The sequence below is a fragment of the Neovison vison genome, chromosome X, assembly GCF_020171115.1.
Source record: "Neovison vison isolate M4711 chromosome X, ASM_NN_V1, whole genome shotgun sequence".
NCBI classification, from domain to species: Eukaryota; Metazoa; Chordata; class Mammalia; order Carnivora; family Mustelidae; genus Neogale; species Neogale vison.
Genome location: NC_058105.1, coordinates 106,612,237 through 106,634,003, shown reverse-complemented (window position 1 = coordinate 106,634,003; position 21,767 = coordinate 106,612,237). Strand labels below are relative to the sequence as shown.

The 21,767-nt window shown below is 38.9% G+C and overlaps 1 protein-coding gene across 1 annotated transcript in view; it reads left to right on the top strand.

The window, feature by feature from the left end:
- The window catches only part of IL1RAPL1 (interleukin 1 receptor accessory protein like 1), a 109,180-nt gene that overhangs the window by 53,371 nt on the left and 34,042 nt on the right, over positions 1-21,767 (top strand). Inside the window, exons 3-4 of the mRNA XM_044234748.1 lie at positions 1,869-2,001; positions 4,080-4,225. Of these exons, the coding sequence (XP_044090683.1) occupies positions 1,869-2,001; positions 4,080-4,225 (279 nt within the window). The remainder of the gene's footprint in view (positions 1-1,868; positions 2,002-4,079; positions 4,226-21,767) is intronic.

Here is a 21,767-nt window from a genome sequence, read left to right as displayed (position 1 = left end):
TTTTTATTGGATTATTTTGGGGAGGTATTAAGTATTGTAAGTTCTTTATCTATTTTGGATATAACTTTTTATCAGATATGTCATTTGCAAGTAGGTATACTCACGCAGTCACTCATAAGGACAATTTCAGGAGATGTCCACTATTAACTCGTAACTTAGCTCTGAGATTTCCAGTCTTTAGGACTCTCCTTCTTTGCACTTTAAGGTCATTTAGTTGTCAGTGTCCTTGAGAATCTTTTCAAGAATCTAGGAAATTGAGAAAATCTGCTTGCTTCAGATGCAAACGAAGGTGTCACTGGGGCTCAGCTTTCATCCACTCTTACAGTACCTGAGGGAAAGGAAAAATTCTTTCTCTACCACTCAAAAAGTCTTCCTGCTGGACTAGGAATTGGTATGAGGTAGATTCACAGGAGAAAAAATACCCAGTTTTATTATGTGCTCATGGAGGCCCAATTATGAAATTGATTCCTAAAGAAATGACCAAGGTAGGTAGCTTTTATAATTTTTAGACAAAGATCCAATAAATCTGTGAGAAATTGACAGGACAAAGAAAACTGAACTCTGAAAACTTCAGTTAGTAAGGAATTCTAAACAGATTTGGGCTGCAGTTGAACATAGGTAAAAAGTTAACGAAGATCTGTTCTTACAGCTCTAACTCTGTCTCTGGCGATAAGGGTGTCTTCTTTACTTTCTGGTACAGGGAGGGGACCTTTCACTTGGGAGATTCATGTTGTGCTTTCACCAACACAGAGGAAGATCTTCTTGTATGGGCTGGACACAGAGGAATGTCCTTCTTGTATGGGCTGTCTCTTAAGTAATTTTTATTTAAAATAATCAGTATGCCAAAGCAGCCCATCTTGGGGCAACTCACTCTTGGCACTCTACATACCCTAAGAGTTTCTTTGTCCCAGTCCAAGCTGGAGTAGGCCCTTATGGCTTCCCATCTTGTTGCCCATTTTCTGACTCGACTTGGAGGCACCAGGATCTTAAAACTTCCATGTACAGGAATATTTCAGTTCTCTAATGCCAGCCAAGGCTTGGGGGAACCAAGTATATGCAAAATGGTCTAATCTGTCCAGAAATAGACCTTACTTTCACAGGTATTAAATTCACTTCTGCCTTTTAGTCAGGGACTTCCAAATACCTTATTAAGTAAGCAACCAATCTGTCTTCATCATTACAGTGGTTTCTCCTGAGTAGCATGTTAAAAGAAACTAATCTCCTCAGTAGCATCATTGATTTTACATCTAATAAAAATCCCAAGTATTTACTCTCATGAGTTCTTCATTTGTTTTTTAAAATGTACATTTCTACCTGAGCATATGTTAGTTTCCTTAATTAGAACATTACTCCATATATAGCAAAAACGTGTTAATAAAATTTTTAGGTGCTCCTGGATTTACAGTTCCTTCTCTTTCACATCGAAAGATTCTGTTTCCTTTCCATTTCCTGCATTAAGGACTAAGAAACACCTTCTAACTGCCCTGTGAAATCCTGTCATTACTAACATTCTGTACCCTCTGATACTATACATTGAGAAGGGCACATCACCTCTGTGGTATCATTCCCAATAATTCATAACTTAAATCTAATCACGTAAAAACATGAGGCAAGCATAACTGGAAGAACCTTCTCTAAAATAGCTGACCAGTTTTCTTCAAAATCGTACAAGTAACTCCCATTTCATTAAACAAGCTGTCAAAAGCACATATTCTGTAAATTTGACAAGGATTAAAAATAGCTGAAAAAACATTTTAGGTAAATGTTTCATTAAATCAATGAGGTGATTAAAATGTTACCTGCCAGTTTGCCTAAAAGAAGAGTGTACAAATAGTTTTATAACACATTTCCATCACTTCTCTCTGCAGGCGACTCAGCTAATCTAACCTGCAGAGCTTTCTTTGGGTACAGTGGAGATGTCAGTCCTTTAATTTACTGGATGAAAGGAGAGAAGTTTATTGAAGATCTGGATGAAAATCGAGTTTGGGAAAGTGACATTAGGTAAAAATATTTTTTTCTTTTAACTAGTACAGTCAAAGTTAACATTTGCTCTGTTAGTGAACAGGAAGTGAGCTAAAGGAAAATAAAGGGGTCTTCCTTGTTTGGGAGGGGTTACTATTATAATAAAAATATCTCAACATTGAATTGCCAAGAGGCAAAACACTGTGGAGACTGACTGTAGAATTGCAAAACAAGAATGCCATTTGCAAAGAACTTAAGGGAAATAGAAAAGAGTTTTTCCCTAAGAAATAAACTGAATATGAGACAGACCAAAATGCCATCAAATGTGGAAAATGTGATATTGTACCTTTTGTTTATGAGCTCTTTTTTAGAAAATTGTCAAGAAGAAATATTAACAAGGACTCAACCAAACACAGTCTCTTTCATTTCCTTTTATGTGTTTTTACATATTTGAGCCATCAAGTAGACCATAAAGCACTTGATAAGAATGATAAAGGATACATAAAATGTTTTCATTGTCTTTTTTAGACCTACTTGAGGTCTAAATATTAATATAGTGGGAATGATAAAGAATGGCCATTAAAAAATACCATCTATTTGGATGCCTGGATGGCTCAGTTGGTTGAGTCTCTGCCTTCGGCTCAGGTCATGATCCCAAGGTCCTGGGATCAAGTCCCACGTTGGGGTCCCTGCTCATTGGGGAACCTGCTTCTCCCTCTGCTTGTGCTATCTGACAAGGAAATAAATAAAATCTTTTTTAAAAAATACCATCTATTTTGAGGGTGTAATCTTTAAACCTCTTTTTAAAAACTTATTTATTCATTTACTTTTAAGTATTGAGGTATTCAATTATAACTAAATTTATGCTTGGACATAGATACTCATCTTTAATCATAGTATAAGTAAGCAAGCATTATAAATAATAATTAAGTTATAACTGAATCAAAATGCTGATCATGTGTAAACATTCACCGATCTGAAGGTCACATCTTCTGGGTATATATGAGCATTTAAGCTAAGGTTCCTCTTCCTAAATGTGAGGATTTTTAAAACCTGATCAAAGGTGTAAGTGAAAAAGTTTTGCAACAGCAAATAAAAAACATATAAAACTGTCATATAAGGTTATTTTTATTGGGATCTTCTTCCTGGCAACAAATACACAAGAATATTGCACTCCAGTTGGGTTCGGAAATACCTAGATGGACAATTCTCCAATATGTGCTATAACATTCCTGTACCATTTTTCACATTTATAAGTTCACTATTATCCTTTAACCATATACTTTAAGATGTTAAAGTTAAAAGAGAACAATAAACTTCCTAACTTTCCCCCTCTTTTTGTGGGTGCTGAAGAAAGGGTCTAGAAAGGTGTAATTCTACATTAGAAAGTATGGTGCAATATGAGTTACCAAACAGATGAGAGGGTGGAGTGGAAACCTTCCACGCAGGGAAAGGGAGCCTCACTTGGAGGTTTCCATTCACTCTAAAAGATGAAACCCTTTGACAGTGAAGTTAGTGTTTACCATTCATTTTAATGTTAGAATTAAGCACCTCCTCAGAATATTTAGTCTATGGGCTTATAATTTCATGATTCTTTTAAAATAGGCAATTGATTTGTATCGTTTAAAAAAAAGGAAAAAAGCCAGGCTAGAGAACTTTCTAGTGAAATGTCAAAACAGCTCCAAAATCTTCTATTTTTTTTTTAAAAAACAAAGCAAAACTAAACCAAACTGACCTATATAATTAGTCTCCCAGCCTAAGACATTAGAATTTCTTCTCTCACCTTTACTATATCATATTTCTTAAAAGGAAAGCAGTTTGTAAACTTTTCTTAAGGTCTTTCTCGCCTCTTTATTATGACAGTGTGATTGTCCTGCTAAGAGATATAATTAACTGCAACTTCATTAGCATCTCCAAAAACAAGCTTCCTCATTAGAAATGAAGAAGAAAAGCGCATAATATAATTTAATTACGATAGCATCAACCGTAGCCAAATTTAAAGCACAGATGCTGTAGGTATTTTCACCTCAGATTCAGATTCATCTAATTTTTTTTTCTCTTTCACGTCTGTGTATGTTTGTGTGGGGTTTTTTGTTTCGTTTTCCTTTATATTTTAGAATTCTCAAGGAGCATCTCGGGGAACAGGAAGTTTCCATCTCATTAATTGTGGACTCTGTAGAAGAAGGTGACTTGGGAAATTACTCCTGTTATGTTGAAAATGGAAATGGACGTCGGCACGCCAGTGTTCTCCTTCACAAACGGGGTGAGTGTCACCTTCTTAGCTTGAGTAGTCCTGAACCTGTAATGTGAGGGAAAGAATTGGGAACCAAAAAAATACTGTGCTTTTCCACATCAGTTTACCCTAAACAAAATAAGCACAATAGCATTAGGGCCATCTCAATGGATAACACAGTGGATGCGTGACTAGCACAGGCTAGAGAATCAAATATGAATCCCTTGTTGGGCTTTACCCAGAATCTTGGGGTTGGCATATCACATCCCTAAGCTTCAGTTTCCTGATACTAGCCAATGGGGAAACAATGGTGGCAACTCTTTAGTGTGTTCTAAGGATGAAAGAAGACAAGAAATGTGAAGAGCTTGGCACAGAACTTGTACGCAGGAGATAGGAAGTTAAATGCTATTTATTATTGTTGGAAATGAACAAACCAATCAAAAATAATGGGAAACTTTAAGTCAAAGATTGTGTTGTTGTTGTTGTTGTTAAGATTTTATTTATGTATTTGACAGACAGATCACAAGTAGGCAGAGAGGCAGGCAGAGAGAGAAAGGAGGAAGCAGGCTCCCCACCGAGGAGAGAGCCCGATGCGGTGCTAGATCCCAGGACCCTGAGATCATGACCCAAGCTGAAGGCAGAGGCTTTAACCCACTGAGCCACCCCGGTGCCCCAAAGATTGTGTTCTTTATTTGATGGTTCTTCCTTTAGTGTTAAGAATTACGTCAGAGGGATTCCCCATTGCAGTACTTCTTGACAGTTTTTTCTGGCTTGGATAACTTTAGCATGTGTAGTATCTTCCCAAGATTAACAGTAATTAATTGATTAGTCATTAAAAAACTAACCTCAGTTATTCATTAATGATAATTCAAGAAGATAGATTTTGGTTGAGTACCATATCTGCTGCACTAAAATCTGATTCCACAGCAAGCCCAACACAGTAGGCACAGGGTTAAAATATGTATAAATATATATTGAATTTGTTCAAATTGGAGACTATTAAAAAACAAAATTCGACTGAGTAAATTTGTAGGTCTAATTGGCTTTATTAAATGACTCGTGAATAGGGAAGCTCTGAACAGTAGCTCAAAATGGAAGGTTTTTATAGGAAGGAGGGTGGTGCAAGAAATTATTAACGAGAGAAAGAAAGAAAGGATTGGTTCAAGCCTGGACACTTTCTCTAGGGGCTCTCTGAGTGCAGGGACAGGCAGGGGTTTTTGTTGTTACTGTTGTTGTTTTTTTTATCATGCAGATGAAGTCACTGGTGCTGATAGGGGAAATTTCAAATTGACTTTTATAAGGTCACACTCCTGAGATAGGTCAAAACTGTAATTAAGTCTTGGTTCGCTATTGGGGAGGGGAGGCAAATGACTCCAGTTTGGGCTTGTTTTTTGTGTTTTGGTTTTTTTTTTTTCACAAAACAGTTGTGAACTTGGAGCTTTGCCTTCATTGCAGAAATTTTTCATGTGCGATACAAAAGAAAAGTAGTTTTTTTCCTACATTATGCTAAGTGAAAAGTTTCCAGCTTTGGGAACAAGTATACTTGGCATTCTCTTACTCAGCAAATTTATAATGATTTTAATTTCAAAGCACAAGTTTAATCCTAGACGCTTTGAGGTTGAAAAAGAAAGAGAACATTGAAGACTGCCCCCCTCCAACTTTATTGGGCAATAGATTCTCTTTGAACAATGCCACTGAAAGCTATTAAAACAGACACCTCTGTTGTCAGGAGACTACAATATTAAAAGAGTCTACCTTTGGGAGATGTGAGTAGAGGGGAAAAGTAAGGACAGGTAGCAATGATTGTTTCTTTCTGTAGCTTAACATATATAGTCAATAAAGGAGTTGAGAATAGAAATATGATACATATGAAAGGACAGAAACAGCTTGCCAGGGTTGGAAACAACTTAAATGTTGTGTAATTGAACCATTCCATAACATATTGCTAAGTGATCAGTCACTTTATACTGGATCATATTCCCTCTCAAGGAAGCCAGTTCTATCTCTGAAAAAAACCTATTAGAAAGCATCCCTATTTCATTGTCTGCCCACCCCTTGACCCCAGTTCTACACTTTTAATCTCTGTTCCCCAAAACAGCCCAACAAAAGTTTGTTGACCTTGGCCATGATCCTTCCGAGGCTTTACTTCCCTTGATGCAACTTGCTTAGTTTCTTTAATTTCTTTTTCCTTTCTGATGATACAGTACTTCCACCATCTTGGTCACTCTCTTGAATATGCTCTAATTAAAGAGTCCGAATTATTTCTCAAGAAGGGAAAGAGTGGAGAGAAGATATAGGACACATATAAAGATCTGTTCACTTGGACAATGCATTTCTTTTTAGGACTCGGTAGAAGTAACAGTAAAGAATTGCTTGTCAGGGAGCAAGAATTCCTGTCTTCTTAAGGGTCCTTCTAGCTGAATTAAGAATCAAATTGACATGAGACAGATTAACAGGAGAAAATCAAATTTAATAGTGTCCGTATGGGAAATCCTTACAGACATGGAAATTCCAAAGACAGGCAAAATGAAGCATCTTTGTTATCCTGAACTAAGAAGAGGGGGTAGGGCTCTGGGACTTCAGAGGAAAGGAATGTAATTCACAAAATGATAAGAAGAACAGATGTTTGGTAATTAGATGTTTACCCTGCCATACAGATGGATCACTCAGATAAAACTTATTTCTGCTAATAACCCTTATTCTGGAAACGACCCTCAATTTCGAGTCTTCTATGTAGTTAAGGGAAGGGCAAAAGTTTCTCTTAAGCCCTCAGGGTCTCAGTTGCCTTCAGCTTATAATAATCTTCATGCCAGAGTGGTCTGTCTTGGGGTGGCCTGCCCTTGGCCCCTACACCATCATAAAGAGAAAAGAAGGAAAATGAATTGTTTCTAAGGAGGATAAACTGTTAACACTGTTCTTATGGATAAGCACACAGCCAGGAAGGGTCAAACACCCCCAGGCTATTTTTAGCATGTGTGGCCCAAGGATAAGTTGCCCACAGCTACAAAAGCTTTCAGACTACAAAAATAGATGATTGAAGAATCAAGGAAATTATTTGAAAAACTTTCCCAATACTGTCGGATTCCCTAAACATGAAGAAGAAAACTGTGGCCAGTGTTGGAGCAGTCTTTAACACTAAAATCCACAACGGTTTTCAAATATGTATTTATACTGAGAGAGCATTTTGTTTTTAGTAAAATAAAAGCATTAAGAAGCAAAAAGGGTTGCTGGGGGGAGGGGTTGGGAGAAGGGGGTCGGGTTATGGACTTGGGGAGGGTATGTGCTTTGGTGAGTCCTGTGAAATGTGTAAACCTGGCGATTCACAGACCTGTACCCCTGGGGATAAAAATATATGTTTATAAAAAATTAAAAATTAAAAAAAAAAAGAAGCCGAAAAGTGTTCTTCAAGGTCATGTACTCCAGAAGTCCCTTTTAAACTTAGTGTGTGCAGGGCCTCTGAATGGCTCAGTCAGTTAAGCACCTGCTTTCAGCTCAGGTCACTGAGACCCGTGTCAAGCTCTCTGCTCAGTGGGGAGTCTGCTTCTCCCTCTGACCCTCTTCCCTCTCATGCATGCTGTCTCTCAAATAAATAAATAAAATCGAAAAATAATAATAAAAATAAAGTTAATGTGTGCCTTCCTTCAAAGAGAGCCTTGGGAAAAGAGTGAGTCATCAACTCACAAAAGAAGCAAGGCATGCAATCTCCTGCCCTTGAGATGCTTATAATCATGCGAAATGGTCTATCCCAATCATCTTAGGGAAAAAGAAAGGACTTTGGTTAACAGGTGGCATACAGCAAGCTCCCCAGCCCTGTGAGGTTCAGAAGGTCAAGACACAATGCATGGTAGGCTTATAGTTGTGGTCTTTGATCACAGTGTTCCTGAAAGAGTCAAGTTATTGTCATGGTAGCAGTTATGTAATTATCAGATGAATTGTTGTGTCACTCAGAAGACTAAAGCTCAGAGAAGGAACTAGAAGATGTCACTATTAATCATAATTTCCTGCCATTTATTCATAGATCCCTTAACTTATCTTACAGGCCTTCAAAGTCTTTCATTTTTAAAACCTCCCAAAAGACCTATGTTAAAGTATTTGATGCATACAGACCTTGCAAATCAGAATCATCAGGTCTTCTGACAAGTAAACTTGCCAGGACACACCTTTGTGCAAGTTTCTTAAGGATTTTTTCCTCTACCGTTAACCTTTTGCTCAGTATCATTGATGTAATAAAAATGATGTCCGAGCCTTCCAATGAGTGTTATGTGTCAGGGTAGAAAACCTTTTCTTTCTTCCTTTCTAGGCTCCGTGGCTGGTCTAATAATTAAATTGACATAAGACAGATTAACAGGAGAAAAACAAAATTTAATTTCATACATATGGGAGTCCCAGAGATATGAGAGCCAAAGACAAGTCAGGCAGTTGAGGCCTAAAAGCTGTCCTGAGCTGAGGAATGGCACAGGGACCTAGGGCTTCAAAGGAAAGGCGGGTCGTTCACAAGGCAATGGGAAGAGCCCATGTTGGGTAATTAGTGGTTTGTTCTATCGAATAGTCAGGACTTTCAGATGTAAAGTTATCTCAAGTAATAGATTTCTTTCTGGGCCAGGCCCCCTATCTAAATTCATTTAGGTAGTTAAGGGAGACCTAGAAGTTTTTTGTTTTGTTTTTTTTTTTTTAAAGATTTTATTTATTTATTTGACAGAGAGAGACCACAAGTAGGCAGAGAGGCAGGCAGAGAGAGAGAGAGAGGAGGAAGCAGGCTCCCTGCTGAGCAGAGAGCCCGATGTGGGACTCGATCCCAGGACCCTGAGATCATGACCTGAGCCGAAGGCAGCGGCTTAACTCACTGAGCCACCCAGACCTAGAAGTTTTTCTTGAGTCAGCTATGTCTTGATTGCCCTTAACACAAAATAATTCTCAAGCCCAAGTGGCATATTTTGGGATGGCGAAACCTGCTACCCTTCGTATGGATTCTTTGAGCTATCACACCCGTGTATTAAATGAGTCTTCCTTAATGCTGTGAGGATGCTACAATGATTCAGCTAGGATTGAATTAGGCTGGATTCTGGACCAGGGTTTTATCTTTTTTTTTCCCCAGGCTTTTATCTTAAAAAACAAACAAACCTAACCTTAAAAAACACAAAGTCTCTAAAAAAAGAAAAAAGTTTCTATGAAAATATTGAAAATTGGGGCCCCTGGGTGGCTCAGTGGGTTAAAGCTTCTGCCTTCAGCCCAGGTCATGAACCCAGGGCCCTGGGATGGGTATTGAGCCCCGCATTGGGCTCTCTGCTCAGCAGGGAGTCTGCTTCCCCCTGTCTCTCTGACTGCCTCTCTGCCTACTTGTGATCTCTGTCTGTCAAATAAATAAATAAAATCTAAAAAAAAAGAGGCGCATAAAACATAATTGAGTATGGAACAAAACAGAATGTGGAGCTAAGTTAACAATTACAACTAATACCAACTGTAGTCCTGCTTATATTTTCCAAAACAGGTCCAGGAACCAAGTGTCCTGTCCCACTCTCTTGAGCAAATCACCTCATCTCTATGACTCTCAAATCTCTTCTATAAAATGGGAATAATAATAGTAACTACCAGATAGAATAGCTATGAAGATTAAATAAACTAAATTAGTGTCAATATGTATCGCCTTGTCTGACACGTATTTATCACCCAGTAAATGTTAGCAGCCATTACATTTCTCCGCTCCAACTACATGATATTCTGGGTAATTTAGGATGCAATAATAAATGTGTTCTATTAAAAACTCCTGCAAATCTGGGGATGCCTGGGCGGCTCAGACATTGGGCGTCTGCCTTCGGCTGGGGTCATGATTCCAGGGTCCTGGGATAGAGCCCTGCATTGGGCTCCCTGCTAAGTTGGAAGCCTGCTTCTCCCTCTCCCACTCCCCCTGCTTGTGTTCCCTCTCAAACACACTCTCTCTCTGTCAAATAAATAAATAAAATCTTTTTTTTTAAGATTTTATTTATTTGACAGAGAGAGAGAAATCACAAGTAGGCAGAGAGGCAGGCAGAGAGAGAGAGAGGGGAGGAAGCAGGCTCCCTGCGGAGCAGAGAGCCCGACATGGGGCTCGATCCCAGGATCCTGGGATCATGACCTGAGCCGAAGGCAGAGGCTTTAACCCACTGAGCCACCCAGGCACCCCTTAAAATTAAAAAAAAAAATTAAACTCCTGCAAATCTCATTTTTCTAAAGATTTATTTATTTATTTATTTGACAGAGATCACAAGTAGGCAGAGAGGCAGACAGAGAAGGATGGGGAAGCAGGCTCCCGAGAGAGCCCGCATGCGGGGCTTGATCCCAGGACTCTGGGATCTTGACCTGAGCCAAAGGCAGAGGCTTAACCCACTGAGCCACCCAGGCGCCCCTGTAAATCTCATTTTTAAGTCTAATTTATCTTGTATTAAAATGGCCAGCTTTAGCTCCAGTGCTATTGATTTCACATTTTACCTTACAATAGATTTACTTTACTTTGAATATGCTGTCCTAAAGGAGACTTTATTCATTTATCCATGCATTTAATGATAATCATTAAGAACCTACTATGTGTCTGGCACTCATAAAATTAAATGAACAGGAAATAAAAACCAATATAATTTGAAATGCCACCATCTACTTTTTAAATTGCATTGATATTAAGCATCCCTAATATAGAATTGCGCTTCTAGGGAATGCTTAGCTTTGAAACTGTCACATTAAGGGCATATTCGTTAACAATCCTGTTCTGAATGGTTTTGTTTAGATATATTGATTACAATAATATGGCAATCCATTCATCATGAAGTAGTTTGGGAACTAGCAAAGTATCTATCTCAGAGACCAGCACTAGTTAATAATGATAAACATCTAGGTTTTCTCTTTTCCCTCTCAAACCCATTTTATTTCTTGCACATACACACACTTTCTCCCTCCAGAAAATGTAATCAATAGAAATTAGACTTACTCAATAAACTCCCTAGTCCCAAGAATATCTTTAGTAATGTAATTAACGTGTACATCATTTAGGATGCATTAATTTGAAGCCGGATGATGGGTGCCTGGGTGGCTCAGTCATTAAGCTTCTGCCTTTGGCTTAGGTCATGATCTCAGGGTCCTGGGATCGAGCCCTGCAGCTGGCTCCCTGCTCAGCACAAGCCTGCTTCTCCCTCTCCCACTCCCCCTGCTGGTGTTCCCTCTCTGGCTGTGTCTCTCTCTCTGTTGACTACATACACTAAAAAGAAATCTTTAAAAAAAAAAAAAAAAAAAGCCAGATGAATTAGACCTAGTGGACTCCTTATCCCTTTTTGTAATGAATCATTTTTGGAGTATATGCCCCTATCCTTATTAGTATTTATCTAGTGTATTTATTTACGGAGAGATATAAGATCACAGAACTGTTGAAGCCGCTCTCAGGCTCAATATCTGACATCTTTGATCACTGACTTCAAAATATGGAAAAGCCACGCTGCCCAGATAGCAAAACCTCCTACCTCTCTATGTGGTAGCATCTCTCTAGAAAGACAATGACTCATTAAAAACTGAACAGGCGTTCACTAAAGTGCCACCTTTATTGAGTTATTGCTCTCGGGAGGAAAAAAAAATGGTCCCTTTACCCTTCTAGGTTCTTGGCTGAGATCTCCCTGTAATAACAAACCGGATTAATGGGAAAAAAACAACAAGTTTAATAACTTGTATACCTCCTGTATGCCAGGGAGATAACCAGAAAAATTGATGTAACTGCCTGAAATGGCCTAAGCAACCACCCTAAATACCATCTCCAGCTACAGACAAAAGACTCTGGGGTAGGAGAACCAGTTATGGGAGATTTCCAGGAGAAACACAGTAATCAAGGGTGTGGTTGTTACACAGATTTAAGTTGTTGCTTTCTCCATTGATAAGAGTTTTCAGAGACTTAGAGTCCTGGGCTCTTCTGGGTTAAGAAAGGGAGACACCCTTACAAATGGAGATTTCCCTTATAAATGTAAATATCTTTCACAAAAGGGTAACTTCTTGGTTTTCAAAATTATTCCTGTGTCTGCAGATTCTTAAAAACAGCCAGCCTCTTGGGGCGCCTGGGTGGCTCAGTCAGTTAAGCATCTGCCTTCTGCTCAGGTCATGATCCTAGAGTCCTAGGATGAGTCCTGCATCAGGCTCCTTGATGAATGGGGAGCCTTTTTCTCCCTCTGCCTGCCACTCTCCCTGCTTGTGCTCTTGCCCTTTCTCTCTCTCTCTGACAAATAAATAAATAAAATCTTTCAAAATTTTTAAAAAATAATAATAGCCTCTGGGGTGCCTGGGTGGTTCAGTTGGTTAAGCATCTGCCTTCAGCTCAGGTCTTGATCCCAGGGTCCTGCTCGTAGGGACGCTGCTTCTCCCTCCCCTCCTTGCTCATTTCTCACACTTTCTCTCTCGAATAAATAAATAAAATCTTTTAAAAATATTTAAAAATAAATACATTTAAAAATAATAATAATAATAAGTTTAAAATAATCCATATGCCAAAAAAAGCATGTTTGGGGGTGTATGTTCTGGTCCTTTTATTACCTGTGCAATGCCCAAATATTAAGGAATTTTAATTTTGTTGCCATAGCATCTCCAAATCAGAGTCACCAAGTTTAACAAATTCTCTCCTTGGATAATATCTGACATTTTGCAGTCAAAATTTTTCCTAGCCTGTAACATTTTTCTTGCTTCTCTGCTCCTCAGCTGTGAAAGACTTCTAAACAGCTGACCTCAATTCTTTCCTTTTTTTTTTCTTGATAACTAACGCCAAAACAAAAAATACTCTTGGTGGCTATTACCCCAGGAGCACAAATTGTCTGATACTAGTAATTTTGTAGCTTTGAGTTTCTTGATATGGACATTTCAACAAGGTTATTTGACTGCCACCAAAATTACAGGCATGAAAACCAACCTTTTGAGCTATTTCCTTAGATGTAAAGTATATGATGAAAGTGAGGTTAAATTCAACTTATCTTTGCCCTAGCCCTGGAATGTTTTTTTCAAAAGTCTCTTGATCCCTGGTTTTCCTGATCAGCATAGTTTTGCCTTTTAGTCATTTTGGTCATTCAGTTTGCTTCAGTGTGAACTAAACTATCCAAGCAGCGTCTTTGTTAGGAAAGAAAAGCATTTTTTTGAACTTCAAACATACACTATATGCACTATCCTGTTGACATGCTAGGTATGCACAATTGAACAACTTTTTATTACTTGTTACAAGATACAGGGTGATCGCTCTCAAAGCACTGTCTTCCTGGAGGAGTTAGTACAGAAAGCTTTTATTTGGTGTATCAGGGGATGGGGGCAGGAGGCTTCCATAGGCACTCTTTGGTTCAATTGTGCATACCTAGCATGTCAACATGATAGTGCATATAGTGTATGTTTGAAGTTCAAAAAAATGGCCAAAAACTGCCCATAAAGGGAGATCTTAGTATTTTAATGAGCTACAGTTAACTTCAGGGCCACTTAGAGGGGCTTCTGCAAACGTCCCCAGCTCGAGTCTGGCTCAGACTGGCTCACATAAGGGGCCATCAGGGAACACACACCTGGCAAGGCATTATCAGGTGAAACATCTAGTTGGGTGACTCCTTGCAAAACGAAACACACTTCTTCCCTGCTTTTGTCCCCTTTCCTCCCTTCGGCTAATAGCTTTTAGCTCTCTTATTTGAGTGACTTCCTATTGCATCCTAGCTAACAGTTGGGTGTTTCTTATATCATTGCAATTCACAAAAATTAGGTTCCTTCTGTTTCCACTCTTGGAGAGTCAACTAGAAGTCTGTAGACAGGGCTTCACAATCATTTTTTGTTGTTATTGTGTTACTAATTGATCTATCATAGCCACTGACTCAGGAAATGAATGTGTGAGCCCTGGGACAGTGCCCAGGCCAACTGCTCCATCCTGGGGAATCCCAAGGGGGCTGGACCAATTGAAAGCATAGATCCCGGCTGAGTTTGCCAACACTGTTGTGGAACAAACTCGGATAAACTCATGGCAAGTAACTCAAGAGATAAGGTTTAGGAAAAAAGAAAGGGAGAAATGTATTTCAGGTACTGGCAGTTGAGGGAGATGGCAGACTCAAGCCTGAACAAATGACTTATCCACCAGCAAGATGGACATCTAGAGTTTTATAGGGAGAATTTGGGGCTGGGGGTGTATACAAGAAAGCAGGCAGAGAGTACATGATCATAGGTGGGGTTCCGTATGTGTTCACCCCATGATCATGGGCAGGGGAGAGGACTTCTTGTTTGTGGTCTTCCCTGAATTCTGTTGCTCTCAGGGCTTTTCTGGTGTGGTGGTTGCCATGTTCCAATCATTGGAAAATACCTTCATCATTGCCTCTGGTAAGTTTGATAATGAGAACAACAGGCTGCGGCACCTAGGTGGCTCAACCTAGGTGGCTCAGTCGGTTGAGCGTCTGACTCTTGATTTCTGCTCAGGTCATGGTCTCAGGATTAGGAGACCCAGCCTTGCACTGGGCTCCCTGCTCACAGGGAGTCTGCTTAGGATTCTCTCTTTCCCTCTGCCCCTCCCCCCCCACCGACACACATGGTAGGCACAGGACACGTGCGTGCTCCTCTCTCTCTCGCTCGCTCTCTCTCTCAAATAAATAAACAAATCTCTTTGGAAAAAAAAGAAATAAGGACAAAGGGCATGAGTTAAAGCCAGACTCAAGCAGTCTTGTCTATTTTAGGCTTTAACTTTTGGGGTCGACAGTTGAGCAAAAAGGCTTGCTGACAATTGCAGGCTTTACAGTGCAAACAAATCACCTAGGGAGTTTGTTAAAAAATGATTGGAATTCATTAGTCCAGGGTGAACTCAAGGTTTGAATTTCAAACAAGTGCCTTATTGATATTGATGCTGCTGGTCTGTGGACTGCATACCGAGGTCTTTGCCTAGACAATAGATCCTCTAATAAACTTGGTAGCTTTTAATAGGTGAACAGCAACTAGCTCTCTCTTGAGTTCACTGTTTCCATGAGAGAGAAATGAAAATGGAATATAGCCAGTCAGTGGGATTAAATCCAACTAATTGCCTCATTCTTCTTACATGGTCAAAACCTTTGAACCTATTTGAACATTAGTGCATTGCCCTCACACTCTACCCTTAATGAGGTTACTTGCCTCACGTATTCAATGAAATTGTGCTTTATAGAACACATTTGCTACTCAGAGAGATGTCTAAGAGGGCACTCTCTTTGAGTATTAAATAATTAACCTCTTAAATCAGGAGGGCTGTCACTGTTGGACAGAATTCTTATATAGCCCTTCTTTAAAAAAGGAAATCCACTTAGGAATGTGTTTCAACAACATGTATATGGATATATATATATGTATTTCAGCCTGTGCAAATAGGCTATATACAGTGCTTAGTCTATGCAAATAACAATTACCAAGAAGGAACAAGATATGTGATGGGCATTAATACCACTAATTTCCTGTTTTGAACACTTGTATTCAGCTAAATCCCAATTATGTATAGTAAGGAAGGCCAGACATAGTAGAAGAATTGAACCTCCACATATGATTGGTCAATGATAGGGACTGCAAAACAGAGACAAAACTCAGTAATGCAACCTGGGTAAACAGTACCTACATGTTCAAAAGTTCGATTCATTTTAACAGGCCTGTCTCTAGCTTCTAACAGAAGTTATAAATCACAAGTAAACCTATGATCAGAGCAGGGGTAATACACTAGAATGCAGATCTTTGTGTTAGAAAATGTTTACAGGACACACAAACAGCCAGCTTAAAAAATAATAATTCCATTGAGGGTATTTGCGAGAAGCACACAGTATCATCTAGCACACACACACACACAGCACAATCTCACATATGTGATCAGAGATCACTATAGGGATAACATTTTCACAGCCACAACCCACCAACACACCACTCCCTTCTTTCCCAGAACCACCTTGATAGGACAATGTTGCATATCCTGATCAAAATCTCACTCTACTGCAGACTGCCTAAAGACGATCCATATGAAGGAACAAATCATGCCCATTCACCAAATATGTATTAAATGCCAGGCATGGGCAAAGTACTAGGGTAGCTGTCTTCAGTAGTTGAGTCACTGCTGCCAGAGGAATGTCTGCCACCATCCTGGGGAATAAAAGCAACATTGCTGGGAAGAGGAAGATAGCCGCACATTGTTATAGCTGTGAATTCCTGCATTCAGTTGAGAAATGGCAAAACTGGGTTATAAAATGCAAGATTTAACTTTTAATAAGCAATTCCTGTATATCGAACTTTGACAACCAGGTCAGTAAAGTGAGAAATTAGACACGACACATAGAAAATGCTAACTACTTTCTCAGGTCATATAATAGGAAAAAATGTGTTGATTTCCAATAAATTACAACGGAAACTTTTATTAGATTTTAGTGTTAAGAACTACATTTACCATCTGTAAGAAATATGTTAGCTGTTTGTCTCTACTTTTAGGGCAAATACACTATTTTTAGTGTGTATTCTATGAAGATTAATGTATCCGGAGGCTGATTTCTCTCTAAATTAGAAATTGATACTTGAATGCTATTTTAAGGAAGAAGAATTTCCTCTACCCTTTAAGGTCCTAGTTGGACTAAGAATCAAAGTGACATGAGACAGATTAATAAAAGAAAATCAGGGACGCCTGGGTGGCGCAGTTGGTTGGACGACTGCCTCCGGCTCAGGGCGTGATCCTGGAGTCCCGGGATCGAGTCCCACATCAGGCTCCCAGCTCCATGGGGAGTCTGCTTCGCTCTCTGACCTTCTCCTCGCTCATGCTCTCTCTCACTGTCTCTCTCTCTCAAATAAATAAATAAAATCTTTAAAAAAAAATAAAAATAAAATAAAAAATAAATAAAAGAAAATCAAATTTAATATTTAATAGCCTACATATGGGGAATCCACACAGACATGGAAATTCCAAAGACAGCGAAGCAACATGACATTTATATGTGCTAAAGAGAAGGATAGGGGTCAGAGGATACAAAGGGAAGAAAGGCCTTTCGCAGCAAGGTAAAAGGAGATGTTTAGAAAACAAAGGTTGCCCAGTTATACAGAGAAACTTCTTAAAGAGGAATCTCTGGTACCAGCACCGAGCTGAGGGGAAGGTAAAGATCTCTTCCTGAATCTGCTGGGTTTGGACGCTTTTAACTCAAAATAATGCTCATGCCAAGGTGACTTCACTTCCAACAAAAAAAATCCAGTGATATATTTAAGAAAGCACAAAAAGATCATTTTTAAAACCACCCAAGAATCATTACCATGAATTGAAATGTATGAATGAGTATTTACTGAAAAGAAACTGTAAACTGTGATGAAGAAACACTCTTCCTTGAGAATGTTTTAGTTATGACTCTTTACTTGTATGTGACCTAAAGCACATCTCTTTGTGTCATTATCCTTCATTTTTATGGTTTGTAAACTACTTGCCCTTAAGCCCCTGTGTGGGAATTTTGTAAGAACATATAAAACCCTGGGTAGGGCTGATGGTATATATTAGCCAATTTGTCAGATTTTATAGAATCTCTGAGTTTTGAGTCACTGTACCTCATTTTGCAAATCTTGAGAGTGAAATTAAGTGGTTGGTCTTTGTAGTGATGTTTTCAAAGTTTTAAGTGTTTGTGAAGTTGACTCATAGCTTTAGATGACAAGTTCCTGTAACTGCAAAATAGAAATGACAATTCGGTAAGATATGCAGCTGCGTCCAGAGTCCTGACCAGTAACGGTTGCCAAATTCATGGAAACTAAAATGGAAGAGGCTATTATCAAAGCCTAAAAGAATGACACATCAATTGCCTCACTTAAATCAGTTTTGAATTCTAATTCTAGTATGTCATATAAAGTGAAGATGACTTAAAAACTCGTGTCATCCCATAGTTTCAGAGTAATGACTCACAACTGCTTTACTATCAGAAAAATTTCCCCTCTTCCTTTCTAGGTTCTCTGGCAGGTCTAATAATTAAATTGATGTAAAATAGACTAAAAGGAGAAAAATAATTTTGTGTATATAATAGCTCCATAAAAGCATGAGACCCAAAGGCAGTCAAGCAGCTGAGGCTTTTGTCCATCCTGAGCTAAGGAATGCTATACAGGCTTGGGACCTCAAAGGGGGAGGAGGGCAGGTCACAGGGAGAGAAGAAGCGCAGATATTTGGTAGTCAGATCTTTGCCATGTCATGCCTATTAAGTCTTCCAGTTAAAAAGTTCTCTCTAGAGGCACCTGGGTGGCTCAGTCCATTAAGCATCTACCTTCAGTTCAGATAATGGTCTCTGGGCCCTGGGAGCAAGCTCCACATCATCTCTCTCTCTCTCTCTCTCTCTCTCTCTCTCTCTCTCTCTTTCTCTTTCTCTCTCAAAAATAAATAAATGAAAACTCTTTCCAAAAAAGTTTAAGAAGGGCGCCTGGGTGGCTCAGTGGGTTAAAGCCTCTGCCTTTGGCTCAGATCATAATCTCAGGGTCCTGGGATCGAGCCCCACATTGGCCTCTCTGCTCAGCAGGGAGCCTGCTTCCTCCTCTCTCTCTGCCTGCCTCTCCGCCTACTTGTGATCTCTCTCTGTCAAATAAATAAATAAAATCTTTAAAAAAAAGTTTAAGAAAAAATTATCTCTGCTAATAGCTCTCTTTTTGAGCTAGGCCCCCTATTTCAAATTCTTTTAGACAGTTAAGGGAGGGGTAGAATTTTTTCCTGAGTTTGCTGGGTCTTGATGGCCTTCAGTTCAAAATAATCCACATGCCAATGTGGCATATTTTGGAGTGGCATGTTCTCTTCCTCTTGTGTTAATTAGAAGTACACTTCTAATTCTCCCCAGATGAACCAATTTTGTGTATATTATTTGAATATGTCAGTATTGAAAATAGCTTAATGGACTACTTAAAGATATCACAATAAAAAAATTCCGTATTGGTTATCTTCTTGTGTAGACTGCTATCAGTGGCAACTCAGTAGTCACGTAAAAATTGGTACTATCCAAATGTATTTTCATCTGTCAACTATTGACATACCAGTTTTAGTTTTCTCATCTTTAGAAGAGTGCAATTAGAGTAAATGAAATTTCAAATCCATATCTTCTCTACTATGGGACTGTGTTTTTTTTTTTAAGGATTTTATTTATTTATTTGACAGAGATGACAAGCAGACAGAGATGCAGGCAGAGAGAGAGGAAGGGAAGCAGGCTCCCTGCTGAGCAGAGAGCCCAAATCGGGGCTTGATCCCAGGACCCTGAGATCATGACCCGAGCCGAAGGCAGAGGCTTTAACCCACTGAGCCACCCAGGCGCCCCTATGGGACTGTGTTTTAACCTACTTTTGACTGAATATTTATAAACTGCTGCCCAAAATATTATTTATATAAAGAAAAGCTCCATGGTATTGTTAAATAATTCTTGCCAGGCTTGCCTTGCTGAACTGGGCGTCTATAAAATATAGTTGAATAAATAGTTATGTGAATTAAAAAATTGGGCTTAAGAGTTTGTCATTCAGGGGCGCCTGGGTGGCTCAGTGGGTTGAGCCTCTGCCTTTGGCTCAGGTCATGATCTCAGGCTCCTGGGATCGAGCCCCGCGTTGGGCTCTCTGCTTGGCAGGGAGCCTGCTTCCTCATCTCTCTCTCTGCCTACTTGTGATCTCTATCTGTCAAATAAATAAAATATTTTTCTTTCAAATAAATAAAATCTTTTTAAAAAATGAAAAAAGAGTTTACTATGAAGACTCTTAGTAGAACACAGATCATAAACCACCTTGGACAACTCCATTCTAAACTGTCTAGAGTAAAAGTCAAAATATAAGCTGCTTTGGAGTATTAGCATTTAGATGTTTCAGTTATGTGAAAACCTAATACACTTGAAAAAGACCCATATAAATTTTTTCAACTGAAGTAGTAGTAGTGGTTATCTCAGGGTGGTATGATCCCATGTGACCTTTCATTTCTTCTCATTATTCTTATATGATTTTCAAAGTCTTCACACTGAGCATGTTTCATAGAGTCAGAAAATAAAAAGAGAAAAAAATCTGTTTGGGTACAGCCACGGACAAATTTTAAAATGCTTATAGGATACCTATCATTCATCTTTTTGCTATCACACCAAGTTATTTACACATTTTAAAAGTATATTAAGACCTATTTGCTTTGATGTACTCTCTCACTCCCGTTTTATGTCTGTCTGTATTAGAAAATGTTACATTTGGGAGGACACCTTTACTTCTACATTTTTTTTCTCAAACCACTGCTGGTTTTCATGCACCAAAAATCAATACGTAGAGCAAGATTGTAAGATACCGCCTTGGTCTTTGTGAAGCAGGTCCATGTTATTGCCATTTTGGTAAAAGAGAATGCATTCCTAAGGACAGGCCCTTTCTATATTCCAACTACCCAGGCCACTAAACTATACAAGCCACCCACTTTATTCTCAACTTTGTCAATGGTTTAAGCAGCTGTTCACCATTCCCTTTGGAGGAATCAAGGAATGCTAGATCCTGCTACCAGTAGTTCCCAAACCATGCCTATTTCTTTGGAGAGTATTAATGAGAGAAGAAAAAGATGTAAGCAAGTGTTAAATTCTTGACACTCTCTGTTTACAAAATGAGAAAGGAAGGCAAACTTACCACTATTTGTCTTAGCACTCTTATGTTTTCAGGAAGCAGAGAGCTATCAAAAAGATTCAAGAGAGATAAGAAATGGAATTTTCTGTTACTTCCTTTAAGAGACATAACCCAGCATATGGTTTGATTGTTGTTTTTGCCTTAATAGTCTCTAGCTCTGTGGAATGACCAAGATTTTGAGTGAAACTTGTCTCATGAGAGGAATCAAGGAACAGCTTTTGCCGAACACATTTTATTCTAATGCTTTCAATAATTAAGAAATATATTAAAACCCTAAAGGGAGAAAATTGTGATAAATAACATAAAACTCAGAAGTTGATCAAACCATCCCATTTTGTGTATTGCAATGCAGTCAGTTCTTACATATATGTAATATTTTATAAATCAATCTCCAACAGTCAAATATACTACAAATCATAATTTTTTTAGAATGGTTCAGTGTTTCTGTAGAAAACATGGCTCCTTCCTCTGGTTATCTAAGCAGTGCAGATGTTCTGGTTCTTTGGCCAATCCAAAGCATTCCCAGTGGAAGACCAAACTGTTCTAACTGTGACATTATATCCTCTGGTGGAGGATTGCTTTCAGGATAAACACTGCAGCCCTTCACAAAAAGGAGTAAAATGGCAATGCCACCTTCAGTGACAATTTTCTCTCAAGAGACGTTTTCTAACATTCCATCTGTGCCTGTCTATTTGTATGACATGTGGAGAAAGAAATTCCTAGTAGAGGGAAAGCAAATACTCTTTCTTCTAAGAGATTTTCGTTTAGGCGTCTGTGAAATTTGACACCTTGATAAACAGTAGCTCTGTCTTCTAAGCTGGTCACCTGAGGCCCATTTTGCTCTTCATTAGAGCAGAGTCTCTTCCTTCATTGTCTGGTTTCTCCTCATCATATTCAGTCTTATGAGACCTAAGATGAAGGAGTCCCCATCCAAATGGTGTGTATATTTGTATGTGTGTACAAATACGTAATTGTTCTGTATTCTACATTA